Raw genomic sequence first — 18,516 nt, forward strand, 5'->3', positions numbered from 1 at the left:
TAGATTTGATCATACTTATGAAGCCTATAACGTAAAAATTCGAATTTTCCCGGATATGAGGTATACACCGTTAGATTCGTCTAGAGTCCTTCTACAAACGCTCAGTTATTGGCGCAATTCGTAGGTTGAAATTTTGAAAAACCAAAATTTTCAAAGTTTAGTTTTTCAGTTTTTCGGCTATACTGAGCCGTGTGTATATCTGATCCTGGCGGGTTAGACACCGTTTGAAAGCTTAACTCAATACTATTGATTTGGTATATTTGCGGTTCTCCTGTCTCTTCTTGAACCGAAGATATATATCCCCAAAAAATATGCCGTTTTGTACCTACTAAGTCCTATAGCTGGCTTAAGGGTAGCCAAAAGTCACAAACTACATCGGTTCTTAATCGGCCCTGGCCCCCTCTTCAAACACAGAAAAAAAATTTCAGATCGGTTTAACTTTTCCACATACATACATACATACATACATACATACATACATACATATGGACAAACATTTTCCCTTTTTTAAATAAAAATTGAGTCATATTTCTGAGCTCGGTAACTTTTGAATGGTATAACCGATTTTCAAAATTAGACATGCGTTAGAAAGGTAATGATCAGTACTATCAGAAGCCGCAAAAGTCGGAGTTAAATTTTCGAAGTTTTTGGGAGTTTTGGGGACGAGAACGAAAAACAGATCCTAAATAGGAAGGGCCGTAAAATCCACACCCGTGGACCAAAATGGATGGTTGACATATGAATGGGTGAGTCTTTTCCTGAACATTAAGATGGGAGTTGGCCCAATTTTCAATTCAGTCAGATTTAGAAAATCGAAAATTTCGTGTATATATATTGTCGTGTGTAGGGGAGTGTGGATGTGCGCCACTGGCGAGAACTGCCGTTCTCTGGTAATTATGACAAATAAAAAAAAACAATATTGTTCTAAAACCTTATAGTAGTCGGAGAGAGAGAAGCGGATTTTGCTCGTGATAAGTAATATTGACAAACTATATGGGGATATGTTGAATCAGTTGTGTACATGACTTTCCCCTACGGGCGGAAACCAGAGTGGGGGACGAGGGTAGTTATAAGGGGTTAAAATCGCGGTTTTTATTTTTTTGTGACGCTCATGAGTTACCAAAATTTGGGAATAAGTAGGCTCCAGGGGCGGAAAACTGGGTGGCGGACCAAGGGGTGGCGAGAAGGGGAGAATATAAAAATTAAAAGGGGTTTTTTGTGACGTTGGTGATCGAGATAGTGCACCAAAATTTGGGAATAAGTAGATCATGACGTAACTAATCAAAATCTCCAGGGGCGGAAACCAGAGTGGGGGACGAGGGTAATTATAAGGAGTCAAAGTCGCGGTTTTTATTATTTTTTTTTGTCCATATTACTTATGACGAGCAAAATCCGGTCCCAGCTCTTGGACTATTAGTTTAGCGGCATACCATAAGTAGACTGAAAAATCTATAATATATTAGTACGAAGTATGTCATCCTTTAGCAGTAATGACCTCTCCAATACGTGTTGGCATTGATTCCACTCGTTATATTTTTTCCTTATACATATACATATTATAAACAAAGGATTTCTACAGTTTTCACTGTATTCCTTCACCCAACCGTTCTCTCCAGTTCTTTCTGTGTTGCTAGTCCTCTTCCTGCAGATTTCTTCTTTCCATTGGTTCGTTGAATTCCTCTCTGAAATATCTTTAGGGTCTGCTTCTCTTATTTCTTCCTATCGAGCTCCATCCTTTTTATCCAACGATTTTGGTCTACTCTTCTGACATGTCCATACCAGGTTAACCTCTTCTGTTCGATGTAGTCTACTATATCTGAGTTCATTCCCATTCTTTTCTTAATCTCTATGTTATTTATTATATCTCTTCTTATTACTCTGCAGCTTCTCCTTAGAAATTCCATCTCCATTGCTCTTATTTTGTTTTTGGTTTTCTTATTTATTGTCCAATTTTCGCACCCATAAGTAAGGATAATACTTCTTGTCAAGGTTTTATAAATATATCCTTCTTTTTGTCTTTATGCTGATGTTCTTATCCCACAATACCGGCTTCAATTTTCGCATGCAGTCTCCTGTTTGTCCTAGTCTATTTTTTATAATTCTTCTGTTGTTTCTTTGTTTGATGTTGTAAAACCTAAATACTTATACTTGTCTGTTCCTTTGATTTGTTTACCTACGTCTATTTCCAGCTGTTTTATTTCTATATTCTCCGTTGTTAGGTATTAAGTTTTCATTAGGTTTATCAGTGAAATTCATCTTAGCTAAACGTTCTTGATCCTCTCGCTCCTCTCGCCCCCCCCCCTGCTGTTTAACTTCGCACTGGAACATGTAGTAAGGAAAGCTCAGCCACAACTGACAAACGGATTTTCCGCCCAAGGATCAAAAATACTATTAGCCTTTGCAGATAACGTGGACACAATTGCACAATCCACCAGAGATGCAGAAGAAGTTTTCACCCTATTCGAGCACGGAGCCAAGGAAGTTGGTCTTAAGGTCAACGAGGACAAGACCAAGTACATGGTGGTTACGAAGAACCCAAGACCAAGGGTTAGAGAAAACGTAACAATTAATCAATACAATTTTGAAGTCGTCAAAGAATTTAAGTACCTGGGAGCGATCATAACATCTGAAAATAAACAAGAAAAGGACGTGGCAGCCAATATCATTGCAGGAAACAGGGCATATTACTCATTAAGGGCCCTACCTAAATCAAAAATACTTTTAAGACCAGCAAAAATAAGAGTATATAAGACAATAATTCGTCCCACAATAACGTATGGAAGCGAAACATGGACTCTGAATCAGCGGTAAACAACAAAATTACTGGTACTTGAAAGAAAGACACTGCGGACTATCTATGGACCTTGCAGAGAAGAGACAACAGGAGAATGGAGAAGAAGCCACAATGATGAACTTCAGACAATATATGGAGATGAAAACATAGTAAGCTACATTAAAGCAAACAGAATACGATGGGCGGGTCACGTGCTAAGATCAAGTGACGAAAGACTTCTAAACGCCACATTTTGGGAAAGGCCCGATGGAAAAAGGTCAGTTGGTCGCCCGAGAAAGAGATGGAAGGACGTAGTAGCCAGTGATCTACGCAAAATGGGAGTACAGGAATGGGAAATAGCTGCTCAGGACCGACAACAATGGAGGGAAATAGTAAACGCGGCCAAGACTCACATAGAGTTGTAGAGCCAAATGATGATGATGATGATAAACGTTCTTGAGAATATGCAATAAATGGGATTTAGGTCTAGTGAATTACCAGGCCAATAAAACATTTTCACTTTATTTTCCCGCATAAAAGTCTGGACCAATTTCGAATTGTGACAGGGGACCAAGTCATCTTGAAATGTTTCGTCAAATGTTTACATGAATGGATAATATTTCAATGCATTTTTCTGAAGTCATCATATCTTTAATAGGATCTAAACTTCCAGTGTGCTGTGAAAAAACTCCAAAACATCTGTTTAGAGAGGTATTTTACAGTCTTTTAGATATGATCTCGTCTCAGGGGGTCACCTTCAGTTCGTCTAAGGGGCCGTTCAAGTATTACGTAGGTTGGGGGGTCAAAAATCTTCAAAAATTGCGTTACGTAATAGTTAAGCTCCCATTACAGTGCGTTACGTAGGGGGTGGGGTCAAATATCGCGTTACGTAGTACTTGAACGCTCCCTAACAACATTTGATTTATATCACTGCACAAATAAATGTGATTCGTCACTGAAAATCTCCTTTTTACAGTCGTTAAAAGTTCATGATTGGTACTTTTTGGTTTATCTTCTTCTTTTTCTAGTGTCGAATCCACTAATGAAAATTGGCTATAACCATTGCAAATCCGTCTGCTTTTCTTAAAAGGGTCTATGTATTTAACCCCCGTTCTAGTTGAGAATGTTTTTCAGCCAGGATATTTTTATCGTCTACCAGGACTCCTTTTGCCTTTGATTTTACCCTTCATAATCAGCTGAAAAACTCATAATTATCAGTTCTAAGTATGTGTCCCAAATATATTATGTTGTCTTTCTCCTTCTAATGGTGGTCAAAAGTTCCATTTTGTGCAACACCATTTCGTTCATAATATCATCGGTCCATGGTATTTTCAAAATTCTCCTAAAAAACCACATGTCAAAAGCTTCCAGCTTTCTCATTAAGTCAACTTTAACAGCCCAAGTTTCGGCACCATAAAAAAGAATGGAGTGGATATAGCATTTTACCATCCGATATCAGATTTGCAGGTTGAGTCTTTGGTTACTCAGAGATTTCCTCTTCTTCAAAAAGGCTGCTCTTAATTGCTCTATTCTTGATCAAATATCTGATTTCGGATTTAGTTTCCCAGTAATCAAGACTCCTAAAATTTAATTTTGTCCACTTGTTCAATTACTTCATTTTTTATTTGGATCCTTGTTATGACTTTACATCTGTTACTGATAACCATGGTTTTTGTTTTTTTTATGTTTATTGTTAAACCAAACTGTTTTTCACTATTGCAAATTGTGTCTTGTAGCGTCTGCAAGTCTTGGTCCCTGCCAAGCCTTTTTTCATCATTTTCTGTGTTAGAAAAAGATTTTTCTTCGCTTTTCTTGCCTTCCGGCCAACTTCCAGGAGCCTTTTCCATACAGCTGAGATTCTGACTTTAACGGCCTAATCTAATAAATCCTTTCGAAGGTCTGTGTTCATCTTTCTTAGATTTAGTTTGCTATTTCTTATTAGAATTTTATCAGTTCTTAGAGTTGTTTTCCGTTTGCGCCCACATTGCTCATCTGTCACACAGAAAGGCTGGCAACTGAACTACTGACACTCTAAAAGCAGTCAAACGAGTAAACTATAGTCTAGGGGTACGAACATGCCGAAGATACATGGATGAGCGCGGTGTAGGTCGCGATAGTGGTCGAGGTTTAAATCGATGACGGGCAGAACATATTATAGTACATTCTTTCACGGTTTTTGCTCTAAATTTTAAAGAACCCCTTGGACATGAAATTTGGCATACGCATAGCTTACATGTCAAAGAAAAAAAAGTGATATTGTGCCGATGTGTGCTTTTGCCCTGGGGGTGACTTTCACCCCCTCTTGGGGGTGAAAAAGTGTATGTCCAAAATAAGTCCGGAAATGGATAAACCGACTAATTTTAAGTAACTTTTGTTCTATAGAGCTTTTTCGCCAAGTCAACACTTTTCGAATTATTTGCGAGTGAATATGTTCATTTTTCAACAAAATAACTATATTTTTGGACGGATTTTCGGAAATAACTCAAAAAGTAAGTATTTTGTCGAAAAAAAACGTACTTAGCAAAAACATAGCCTGTAAAAAAGTAAAAAAAATGTTGTACGCGTTAGGTCTCTGGACCTCGTAGAACCACAGTTATAGCCAATGAAAAATTCATTTTCACCATAGAATATTTCGAAGTGAAATACCTATCCAAAAAATTAAGCACTTTTTGGGAAAACCCCATTTTAACTTTTTTAAAGTGTTAAAAAAAGGTTTATTTTTGTTTTTATAAAAAGTTTTTAGCATTAAATTTAAGCAAGTTACGCTCAAAATAAAGTTGGTCCCTTTTGTTTTGGCAAAAAAAAAAATCGGGAAGACCACCCCCTAATTAGCAACTTAAACTAAATTAATCGTTACCGCTTCACAAATTATTTTACTTATGTTGTGTTTATATGATCTGTAAGTTTCATCGATTCAAAGTGATATTTTTGAAAAAATTTGGTTTTAAAGTAAAATTTTTTAAAATTTTAATTTTGAAAAGTATGCTTTTTTCAAAATAACTTAAAAATTGTTAGAGATACCAAAAATCTCAAAAACAAAAAGTCAGCATTGCTTTTCTGAATATCATGTATTTTTTTGTTTTTCTGTTAGACAAAAATTGATTAAGATTTGGTGTTTCTAAATTTGCATACATTCGTGATCAGTGACTCGTTCAACCCCTTTTAACTACAGCCCTTTCAATAATAAGGACTTTGAACCGATGAAACTTACAGGTCATATAAACAATGCATACAAGAGTTAAGAAACTTGTGAAGTCGTAACGATTAAGTTCATTTGAGATACTAATTAGGGGGTGATTTTCCCGATTTTTTTACCAAAAAAAAAGAGACTAACTTTATTTTGAGCGTAACTTGTTTACTTTTGATACTAGAAATTGCTTTTATAAAACAAAAATGAAGCTTTTTTAAACACTTTAAATAAGTTGTAATGAGTTTTACCCGAAACGTGCTTCATTTTTGGTTATTTCAGGTTAAAGCATTCCATTTGGAATTTGACGAATATGAACCTATTTTTAATTAGCTATAACTCTGCTTGTACTAGGTATAGAGACGTGATATATACACCATTTTTTTTTAATTTTTACAGGCTATATTTTTGCTAAGAATGTTTCTTCGACAAACTACTTACTATTTGAATTATTTGCGAAAAACCGTCTAAAAGCGTGGTTATTTTGTTGAAAAGATGAACATATTCACTGGCAAATAACTCTAAAAGTATTGACTTAGTGAAAAAACTCTATAGAACAAAAGTTACTTAGAATTAGTCAGTTTATCCATTTCCGGACTTACTTTGGACGAATATTTTTTCACCCCCCAAGAGGGGGTGAAACCATCCCCGGAGCAAAAGCACATATCAGCACAATATCACTTTTTTTCTTTGACTTGTTAGCTATCATCATCATCATTACTGCAGTTCAACATTTCTATGATAAATTTTATAAAATTCTAGATGCCAATGTACCGCTTTTTAAAAACTTTAAGCATAAATATCCGGTTTGGTATACTAGTGAAATAATTAAACACATCAAAGTAAAAGCAAAACTTCATAAAAAGTTCAAATCTAAAAATGATATTATTTATTATCACCAATTTAGTCGATTTAGGTCAAATATTAAGCAAGAAATTAAAAATGCTTACCAATCTTATGTACAAAAGATACAGTACTCACTACGAGATGAACCTAAGTCTTTTTGGTCATTTATACATAACAAAAACAAGTCTTCAAGAATACCTGGTAGAATGTCTTATAACAATGAACAAATTGATAACCCCCAATCTATTGTTGACGCGTTTGGAAATTTTTTTCAAAGTGTATTTTCGCTTTCTGAAAATCAAGATCAGCACTTTGCTATTAATTTCGATCACAACATACTTTTAGACATTAGTTGTGAACCAATATCAGAAGAAGAAATTATACAAGCGGGTAAAAAACTGAAAAATAAGTTCACAAGTGGTCCGGATAAAATACCGTCCTTTTTATTAACCCGGCACCTGCCACGTGGGGTGCTACCAGCACCCCATAACACATTTTTATCAAATATTTGGTATTTCAAGTTTGGTAACCGAGCTGTGCGTCATAGTAGCTTTCTATAATATTATATAGCATAGATGTGTTAGTGTTTGAAGTGGTTATTTAGTGTCATTCTGAACTTATAGCTCTAAAGTCGAATTGGGGTGTTATCATCTGGCACTTTAAGTTTTAATTTTTTTTTGTATTTTTGATAAATAGGTCAAATTTATATTTTTTATTGAAATAACTGATTTAAATTATTATTAATATAGACTCTGCACTCACTAAATCTTAATATTTTTAGATATTTTACTTGACTTCATTTATTACGGCTTGGTACTTACTAATTTGCTTATAACACCTTTTTCATTTTATTTTTTAACTTTTATAACATATTAGTGGCTAATAAGTTAATTAAACATGTTTTTTTATATTCTTGTGTTACTCGACACATTATTTTATTTTTTAAACAAGTAGATCACAGCAAATTTTTAAGGGGTGCTGTGAGCAGCCCACGTGGCAGTTGGCGCCTTGCAAAGCCACGTGGCAGGTGCCGGGTTAAAAGACTGTCTACCATCTTTGCTTTTGCCTTTGAAAGTAATTTTTAATCTAATATTGAAAACCTCAATTTTTCCAGATAAATGGAAAGTAGCAAAAGTATGTCCAATTCATAAACAATTGGATCGGGCGAACATTAGTAATTATAGACCCATATCTATATTATGCAATGTCGCAAAGCTCTTGGAGACAATCCTATATAGTCGCATTTATCTGTGCACGAAAAAATATTATATCTGTCTATCAACATGGCTTCATGAGTTCTAGATCAGTGATTCCCAACTGGGGGGCGATCGCCCCTTTGGGGGCAATTTGAGATTTTCAGGGGGGCGATAGAGCGAAGGGGGCGATATGGGGGGCAATAGAGAAAAGGGGGCGATAAGGTGGGCGATTAGCATCTGGGAAACGAGAAATGGGTAAAAGAGAAGAAAAAACAATACTTTTGATCGGATATCCATAGGATAATAAAAAGTAATTAAATGTACACCAATGCAGGTAATAATAACACAAACATCTCGTCTAGTAACAGAGGGCTATGAATCATGATACAATTTAATTCTATAGTTAAGTAATACATTATAATTAATTCTGCATTTTCCTTTTATCGAGCTTTCGTATTGGGCGAACATCCGCACAAAAGAGAAAGGGATAGAAGTGGGATAAGAATGATGAGAGTAGGTACCGAACCGACCCTGCCGATGTGACTCTAACAAAAAGTGTACGGCCGAAATTGTGGTCGTTTTGTCATCTATCTATCTTTTGCCCTTCATTTGTCCAAATTTGAACGTAGGCCTCCCCCTTATTTTTCTACTCTTCTCCGTTCAGTGCTAATCCTGTTCATCTGGTCCCAGCGTATCTTTTTGGGTCATTCGACCATCTCATCTGTGGTCTGCCCTTTCCTCTTTTACGGTGTCAAGGTCTCCAGTGGATTATCGCTTCATTCCATCTTCCGTCTTTTGCTGTTCCGTCGTCTGTTGTTTTGTCATATTTTCCACTAGAGAGTAGCTGCATGTTTGTTTAGATCGTTCACTTTGGTTTTATTTCTGATCCATGTATTTTTATTTTTGTCACTTAGCTTGATACCCAGCATCTTTCTTTCCATTGCCCTTTGAGTATGGGCCATCCTTTCCATATTTTCCTTTGTGAAGGTCCATATCTGTGCTTCATATGTAATATTGGTCTTGTCATAGATGAGGTAAATAAAATTAAAGCAAAACCAAAGAATGATGGAATATTTCGTACACTCTGACACTCTGTAAAGAAAATGATTAGATATTTAATACACTGCTACTCCAGTACTACATACGGAAGTCCGCTGGCTTTCGAAAGGGAATTGCTTACGGCGGTTCTGCAGTCTCATGGATACTGTTATCGAATTTCTTATAACTACTGACCCCACACTGAGTACAGCACTACAAGAAAAGCGAAATGACATCGCTTAACTATCAGATATTTCTGAATATCTTATGATCTGAAATTAAATGGAACGAATCTGGAATTACAAAGGAAGAACATAAATATGACCAAAGCGAAGGGAGTAGTCGGAGCATTCATTAACAAACTATCTATTTTTGAAGAAAATATACAGAGAGGAGGTCTGACCAAATTTCCCAGAAATCATTATGTGGTTATTCTGAGGATCTTCAAACATATTGCCTCCACCTCGGAGGGGATTTGAGGTACATAGTTATTAACCAACATTGAGCCAGACATAAAGAAATTATGTGAGTATCACCAAGCCCAAGGGAGAAATTAACAATTATTACCAACCATGTTCACCAACACGTGGACAAGATGCAAGAGGCACAAGATCGAAATAGAGGGAAAATTATGAGAGAGATCTATGTCCAGCAGTGGACAAGCGAAGATTGAACGATGACTTACCATGTATCATTTTACGAAATGTAAAAATAAATCAATATTGTACTGATTAATTTTTTGTTTCAATTTAATTGGGGAGGGGGGCGATTATAGTACTCACAACTGGTGAAACCTGTCTAAGGGGGCGATCATGGGAAAAAGGTTGGGAACCACTGTTCTAGATCAACAATTAGCAACTTATCAATTTTCAGCCAGTATTTGAGCGAAACATTAGACAGAAGAGGACAGGTTGATGTGGTCTATACCGATTTTTCCAAGGCCTTTGATAAAATTAGCCATGTCATACTTCTTAGAAAGATTTTCTTGATGGGTTTTCCTGAGACATTCTATCAACTTCTTAAGTCTTACTTACGTAATCGTAATCAGTATGTTTGTTACAATGGATATAGTTCAGACACTTACCTTGCAACTAGTGGCGTTCCACAAGGTTCCAATTTAGGTCCGTTATTGTTCCTAATATTCATTAACGTTTTATGTAAGTCCATAAGCTGTAATAAATTAATGTTTGCTGACGATCTAAAACTTTATGATTCGGTATCCAATATAAATGATTGCATTATGTTACAACAACAAATTGATTTGTTGCAAAGGTGGTGTTTGAGCAATAGACTTTATTTAAATATAGCTAAATGCAAAGTCTTAACATTTATTTATTTATTTAGTCGTAAAACAAATACAATATTTTTTTCGTATGTCATTGATAATACAATTTTGGAGAGAACTGAAACAGTTAGAGATTTAGGGGTTCATTTTGATATTCAATTAACATTTAACGTCCATATTAACCTCATTGTCAGTCAAGCTTACCGCATATATGGATTTATATTTAGAAATTGTGGGAATTTTACTGATGTAACCGCGCTATCGTGTCTATTTTTTAGTTTAGTGAGAACAAAATTGGAATATGGATCTCTAATATGGAATCCTATTTATGCTCAATATACAACAGCTGTTGAGAGGGTGCAAAAGAAGTTCTTAAAATTTCTTAGTTTTAAAGTTGACGGCCAGGGGTTGCAATTATTTTAATTTATTAGAAAGATTTATCTTTGTCTCTCTAGAAAAACGTAGAAATCAGGCATCAGTATTGTTTCTATATAAGTTATTAAGCGGTGGGATAGACTGTGCAGTGTTACTAAATCAATTAGATTTTTTTGTTCCGAGGCCTGCATCAAGACAAAATGAGACGTTTCTGTGCAAAAGAGCTCAAACAAATCTAATGTTAAAAGCGCCGATTAATATGATGTGTGCTAATGCAAACAAACTTTCATCTGTTTGTGACATTTTTTGTTGTAGTGTCTCGGAATTGAAAAACAAATGCAATACTTATTTGTAATTTCTAATCAGTTACCACATATAAGCATATAAATTTTCTGTTTTATTATCTCTGTAATATTTACCTATATTTTATTCTTTTTCTTTTTGTTTTATTGTTCTACTTTAAGTTGCGCAACCTTAGATTTTAAGTTCTATTATTTGTATTAAGCATGCAGTGCTTTTATAACTTCTTATTCTTTGTATTCCTCTGTAAATGGGAAACTGTTGGGGATAAAGGCTATTATTATTATTATTATCATTGGCTCGACAGCCCTTTCTGGGTCTTGGCCTGTTCCAGGACTCTTCTACACTCTGATCTGTTTCGTGCTTTTTTTCTCCAGTTTTTTATTTTTAAGGTTTTTATATCATTTTCTATTTGTTCTAAATATCTCAGCTTCGGTCTTCCTCTTGTTCTTTTTCCTACTGGCATCTGTTTGAATATTTTGTTTGGTATTTCGCCTTCTTCCATTCTTTCTACATGACCCATCCATAGCAGCCGTCCTATTTTAATGAATGCTATGATATCCGGATCCTGGTATATTTCGTATAGTTCAAAATTGTACCTTCTTCGCCAAATTCCATTTTCTTTTGTGCCCTTATATATGTGTCGCAAGATTTTTCTTTCAAAGGTGGCTAGCAATGTTTCCTCTCTTTTAGTGAGTGTCCAGGTTTCTGAGCCGTATGTGAGTACCGGTCTTATTAAGGTTTTGTATATTTGGCATTTTGTTTTCCTTGCGACGTTATCTTATCTTAGTTGCCGAATTAAGCCATGGTAACTTTTATTGGCAATAAATATTCGCCTCTTCACTTCCTCTGCTACGTTATTATCAGATGTGACTAGGGATCCCAAGTATGTAAAGTTTTTTACCCCCTCAATGTTAAATTCTCCTATTGTTATATTTTGTGGCTGCCTTATTTCTGTGTTTTTACTTACCAGCATATATTTTGTTTTGTTCTGGTTGATTTTAAGGCCACTATTTTGTGCAGCTCGTTCTATTTGATTGAATGCCTCTATCATTTCTCTTCTTGATCTTGCGATTATGTCAACATCATCTGCAAATGCTAGTATTTGCACGCTTTTATTAATTATTGTTCCTCGAGTATTGACTGTTGTGTCCCTCATTATTTTCTCGGGTACGATGTTGAACAAGATGCATGATAGAGCGTCTCCCTGGCGTAGTCCCTTTTCACATCTATTGTTTCCGTTAGAACTTGTTAGCTATACGTATGCCAAATTTCATGTCAATCCAAGCGGTTCTTTAAAATTTAGAGGTTTTGCAATATTTTACCGTTAAAGAACGTACTAATACCGAAGATACCAGTGATATTTGCGGTTTCCATATAACCAAAACTTGTCGCAACCTGATTACAACAAGAAATGAATAAATACACCAGCCGTATCTCCGGCGAATGTCACGTACCAATAAACTAATTTACCACGCCATCAGCAGCTCGATCGCGATGTAAAACAAAACAAGGGTGAACGGGTGACACATCCTTGGTATGTGCGATCTCATAAGAAAATGAAGGTTTGTTTTGACATCGATGTAGCGACCGCGATCGCCACTTACACCGCGCGCATCCATGTATCTTCGGCATATTCGTACCCTTAGGGCCGGTTGTTCGAAAACTAATCAACAATGATCACTATCAAATATTTAATTACTGTCACCAACTGTCAATGTCAACTTTGGTTGGGTTGCTGAAAACATAATTGATTATAATTATGAGGTTAGTTAATCAATTAACATAACATTTATTAACATAATTGATTAAATAATTTCATAATTGTAATCAATAATTATGTTTTCAGCAACCCAATCAAAGTTGACATTGACAGTTTTGACAGTAATTAAATATTTGATAATGATCATTTTTGATTAGCGTTCGAACAACCGGCCCTTAGTCTATCTGTTAGACGCGGTTCGGAACCACATACTAACTCAGACCAGAAAAATATGTGTGTCCCCAATTAACCAAAACAGTACCTATAGTATTTATTTACATGTATGTTTTTTCTTCTAGTTGTACATTACCGACCAGCTTACACTGTTTGGAGATATTTCAAACGACGAAGTAAAATTTAACAACTTCAGAGTCTATGGCACAGGATTACTACTGATAATGGGCATGATTGTCTATGTTGGCGTGAAGTTTGTCAATAAATTTGCAACAGTAGCTTTAGCATGTGTACTTTTGTCAATTGTAGCCGTTTATGTTGGAATATTCGTAAATATAAACGGAAATGACAACCTTCAGTAAGTATTGCATTCTATTTTAATTTCATAATATTTCAAAACAATGTTTATCGTTCTAAATATTTTATTGTACTATTTCCTTTCACAGATACACAGTAGGGTGGTTCGAAAAAAACTTTTTTTCTTATTTCAGATCGCTATAGTGCACAAAAGTTGCCATTTGTATAAACGTGAAAAAACCACAAATTATTATTTTTTTATTAATTTGTCTTTCGGTCGCGCAATGCCATCGAAATTGGCAAAAATTGTGAAAAACCTTAATTTTCATGTTTTTTTAAGCAGGCCAGATGGCTTTAATTGCGTTCCTATACCATGAACTAACTACTAAAAGTATGTAAAATCAATATAAATGCACTTATTCATTTGCTTCATATCTTCCGGTCGCGCAACATAATACAAAATGAGTAAAATTAGTAGTTTTTGCAAAATTTCAAAGTTTGACTGTTTAGTACAATTTAATCATACGACCTTTAGAGATGCTGTAGTTTAATTCTGTTACAATAATATATTTAATATCCAAGCATATAAGATAAATTTTGATATTCAAGTGGAATTCGGTCGCGCAGCTTCGTCAAACATAGCAGACTACCGTGAGGCGAGGCGAAAGTGCCGAATGCCAGCAAAGCGCGCGCAGCCACAAATAGAGATACATGTGGGAATACCTCTTCATTGGAGTATTTTTCTTCTCCATTACAACGAACTGTCATTCCGCCACCTTTTCCAACACTTAGATGGAAATACAACAGGCCCGATAGGATATTCCGGACCAATTGGAAAGTCCCTATACCTGATTGTGAAAGACTACCAGTTATTGATTCTAATCCTATTGATTGTGAGATCCCAAAAGTTGACAAGCGTATTCTTAGCAAGGACCAATTGTACTTGCTTGAGATATCAGAAATCATGAAATCAGGATAATGTTCAGAAGACTTTGTAGTACGTGATCCTAGCTCAATGTCACATTCAAGATGACTTACTACTGCAAACCGGGTTTTATGTTTCTACATCAGTGTGTCCAGCCGTTCTGAAAATCTGAGAGAGATTGTCACATTCATTCTCAAATGCTATATGCCTATGTGGTTTGTACCATAAAAATAAACTACAAATTCACAGATGGGCCTAGACATGTTTACAAAATCATTGAATCTACAAGGTACTTACCAGAAGAGCTTCTTCAAGTTATTGATACCGTTTTACAATGGAATTCTTACTTTACCCATCCCGAAAGTTTACTTTTGGCTACGGTAACTGATGAAAGAAACCATATTCGAAAGCTGGGCTTCAGGCGTATCATGAAGGCAAAGCAAGCAATATCTGAAAGTGACTATCAGAATCTTTAAACCACCAAACTTAAACTTTGATGCTAAAGAGTATTACGAAATTATCAAATGGAGACTGTACACTGTACACTGACTCCTCCTTCACTGTTAAGACCATTGACTAATGAAGAGATAAAACAGTATGTGAGCAATGACTTCAAGCCTGTTATGAGTATATATGCTTTCCTGTGCCATACAAGGGCAGTTGAAAGATGCGTTTGGCTAGTGACCAAAGCTTCAAATAAAGTATGTGCACACAGTTCCATATTAGAACCACAGTATTGCACCGCTCAGCGAGGCCAACTTTGACATTGGGCCAGGATCACGTACTACAAAGTCTTCTGAACAATATCCTAACTTGACGACGTCTGATATCTCAAGCAAGTACCATTGGTCCTTGCTAAGAATAAGCTTGTCAACAACTGGTAGTCTTTCGCAATCAGGTAGGGCCTTTCCAATCGTTCCGGATATCCTATTGGGCCTGTTGTATTTTCATCTAAGTGTTGGAAAAGGTAGCGAAATGGCAGTTCGTTGTAATGGAGAAAAGAAATACTCCATTGTAGAGGTCTTTCCACATGTATCTCTATTTGTGACTGTGCGCGCTTCCCTGGCATTCGTCACTTTCGCCTCGCCTCTCGGTAGTCTGTTGTTTTTGACGAAGTTGCTCGACCGAATTCCACTTGACTATCAAAATTTATCTTATATGCTTGGATTTTAAATATATTATTGTAATAGAATTAAACTATAGCATCTCTAAAAGTTGTACGATTAAAATGTATTAAACAGTCAAACTTTGAAATTTTTCAAAAACTACTGATTTTACTCATTTTGTATTATTTTGTGCGACCGGAACATATGAAACAAATTTATAATAAGTGCATGTGTATTGATTTTACATACTTTTAGTAGTTAATTCACAATATAGGAACGCAATTAAAACCATCTGGCCTGGTTAAGAAAAATATGAAAAATTAAGGTTTTTCACAATTTTTTGCTAACTTCGATGGCATTACGCGACCAGAAGACAAATTAATAAAAAATAATAATTAGTGGCTTTTTCACGTCTATACCAATAGCAACTTTTGTGCACTATACCGATCTGAAATAAAAAAAAGTTTTTTTCGAACCACCCTAATACACAGGCAGGCCCGGCCCCAGGGATGGGCGAACTGGGCGACCGCCCAGGGCGGCAAATTCAGGGGCGGCAAATTTTAGAGGACAGCCAATTTTTGAAATTGAAGAAATAATAACTTAGGTTTTTAATATTATAAAAAATCAATATTATGAACAAGAGCGGCAGAAATGCAACTGTAAAAACGAGAATTAAGTAAGTGAAACAATAACAATTGCAAGGTTCATTCGACGAAAAATCGACAACACCGCCTTCTTCTTCATTGCATAAGAATAATAGAATCAAAACTAAACTAAATTCACTGAAATTCACTTAAAATTAACTTTACTGAAAATGGATATAATAATTAGAAACATATGGCTGAAGCTTTGTCCAGCCACGCTAAGTCTCCAGCTCATCTACAGTCACAGCGACAGTGGGGTAGAACTAGCAATTAGACTAGAATCGGGCAAAATCATAGATGAAGAAACACAAAAAGTTCTAAATTCACAAACTGATCATTGGAAAAATGTAATACAACGACTTATATCAATAATACAGTTCTTAGCACAACAGTGTCTTCCATTGAGGGGCGATTCTGATTCTGATAAACATTTTCATCAAAACAATGGTAATTTTTTAAGCTTTTTGAGCTCTTTAAAATTTTTATTCTGTTTTACAAGAGCACATTAGGAGAATAACTAATGGGAGTAACAAGCAGCATGACTACTTGGGAAAACGTATTCAAAACGAAATTATTCAGCTCCTCCATGACCAAATCAAAAATAAAATTTTAAACTTTTTGAAATCAACAAAGTATTATTGCATAATTTTAGATTATATATCTGATATTGCTGGGGTGAAACAGATGACTATTGTTGTACATTTTGTCGACTTAGGTTCTTGTTCACAAAATGGTAAAATTGAAGAACATTTTCTTGAATTTGTGCCTGTAGTGGAAACCACTGCACTGGGAGTTAGAGAGTCCTAGAATGAACTGGGAATACCTTTGCAAGATATGAAAGGACAAGGGTATGATAATGGGGCAAACATGAAAGAGAAGATGGGAGTTCAAAACAGAATTTTGAAAATGAATTCTAGAGCATTTTTTGTCCCATGTTCTAGCCAATCACTTAACTTAGTCGTAAACGATGCTGCTAAAGCCTCACAGTTTGAAGTTTCTTTCTTTTCCTTAGTGACAAAAATTTACAACTTTTTCTCAGCATCTATTCATCGTTGGACTATGCTGAAAAATCATATTTCTAGCCTAATATTGAAACCTTTGTCCGAAACTAGATGGGAAAGTAGAATAATTGATGCAATTACTCCCATTAGATACCAAATTGAAGAAATGGCTGCTCATGAGGCAAGCTGTTTGGCAAATCAAATCCGTGATTTTAGTTTTCTTTGCTCTGTGGTAATATGGCATTGCAGAGTATTGGTGATAGTGAAGGAGTATAAAGATAAACTAAAGAATTAAAGCAGTGAATAGAGTATATTGGAAATACCACCGACTACTCAAGGACAAAAACCTGAGCAAAAAAACAAAATCAAAAATATATACAGCAGCAATTAGACCAGTGATAGCCTATGGAGCAGAAGTAATGTGCCTTACGAAAAAAGACGAAGAAAAGTTAAGAATAATTGAGAGAAAAATTTTGAGAAGAATACAATGCCCAGTGATGACAGAAACAGGGGAATATAGAAGGCTGATGAACCATGAAATAATAAATATAACTGAAGGAGAAGATATAGTAAAATTCATTAAAGTACAAAGACTCGGATGGTTTGGACACACACAAAGAAGAGGGGTAGAAGAACTGATCAGGAAGATAGTGAACTGGAGACCAGTAACAAATAGACCAAGAGGAAGACCAAAAATAAGATGGGAAGATCAACTGCTAGACGATATATCAAAGATGGAAATTGCAAACTGGAGAGAAAAGAGTCAGGACCGGAGTGAGTGGAGGAAGATAGTAGAGAAGGCAAAAAAACATCACAACCTATGAACGATGACCTAAAAGAAACTGCGGACTAATACACCGCGTGAAATGGATTAAAAGAGCTCATAGTATTTGAGCGACCTATACTCTAACAAGAGTGAACGGTCCATATATATAGAGTATTGGTATGAGAGCGTATCAAGCTATCAGTTCATTAGAAATATCGGAAATCCATTTTAAGTCTCTCAGAAGTGATTTAAAATTCCAGGGCTATTTGACAGACGCAACAGAGCTCATCAAAGTTAGAAATTGAGAACCCGAAAAGGAGGCACAGTAATATCCAGAAAGAGACTATCTATTACTATTAGGCTATTACTAGAAAGTGACAATTTGGCCACGAGGCTGAAGATGAAAATTTGGACCTAGATCCAGGGACACGATATAAAGTTGACTTCCATTTAAAAATTATAGACAAAACTGTTAATGGACCTATTAAGTGATAGATTTCAGCAAATTAAGGGCCATGGTGAAATTTTTGAGTTTTTGGGTATACCAAGAGGAAGGGAAGGCGGCGTTTTTGGATTTCGCCCAGGGCGGCAAAATCCCTTGGGCCGTGCCTGTACACAGGTCCTGCCCCTAGAAAAGTTTTCGTTATCGCTTTCTGTTTTTCTGTTTAAATATAAGGACAGGCGTGGCCGAAATATACGGATATTTACATTCGATTATCGTGTCATCCCATAATAAACATTATTTGTTTTCTGTTTCTATTAGTTGCCTGTCAGCTCTTGTAACATAATGACCTAATTTGTTACCTTTGACCCACTTACAACGTGTGGGAGTCATATGTTA

General features: G+C 35.7%; 1 protein-coding gene across 2 annotated transcripts in view; it reads left to right on the plus strand.

Moving 5' to 3' along the window:
* The window catches only part of LOC114329727 (solute carrier family 12 member 6), a 551,775-nt gene that overhangs the window by 405,149 nt on the left and 128,110 nt on the right, over window positions 1-18,516 (plus strand). For both annotated transcript variants that reach the window (XM_028278912.2, XM_028278916.2), the window contains exon 4: window positions 13,062-13,294. In XM_028278912.2, the coding sequence (XP_028134713.1) occupies window positions 13,062-13,294 (233 nt within the window). The remainder of the gene's footprint in view (window positions 1-13,061; window positions 13,295-18,516) is intronic.

Source organism: Diabrotica virgifera, chromosome 10, assembly GCF_917563875.1.
Source record: "Diabrotica virgifera virgifera chromosome 10, PGI_DIABVI_V3a".
Taxonomy (NCBI): Eukaryota; Metazoa; Arthropoda; class Insecta; order Coleoptera; family Chrysomelidae; genus Diabrotica; species Diabrotica virgifera.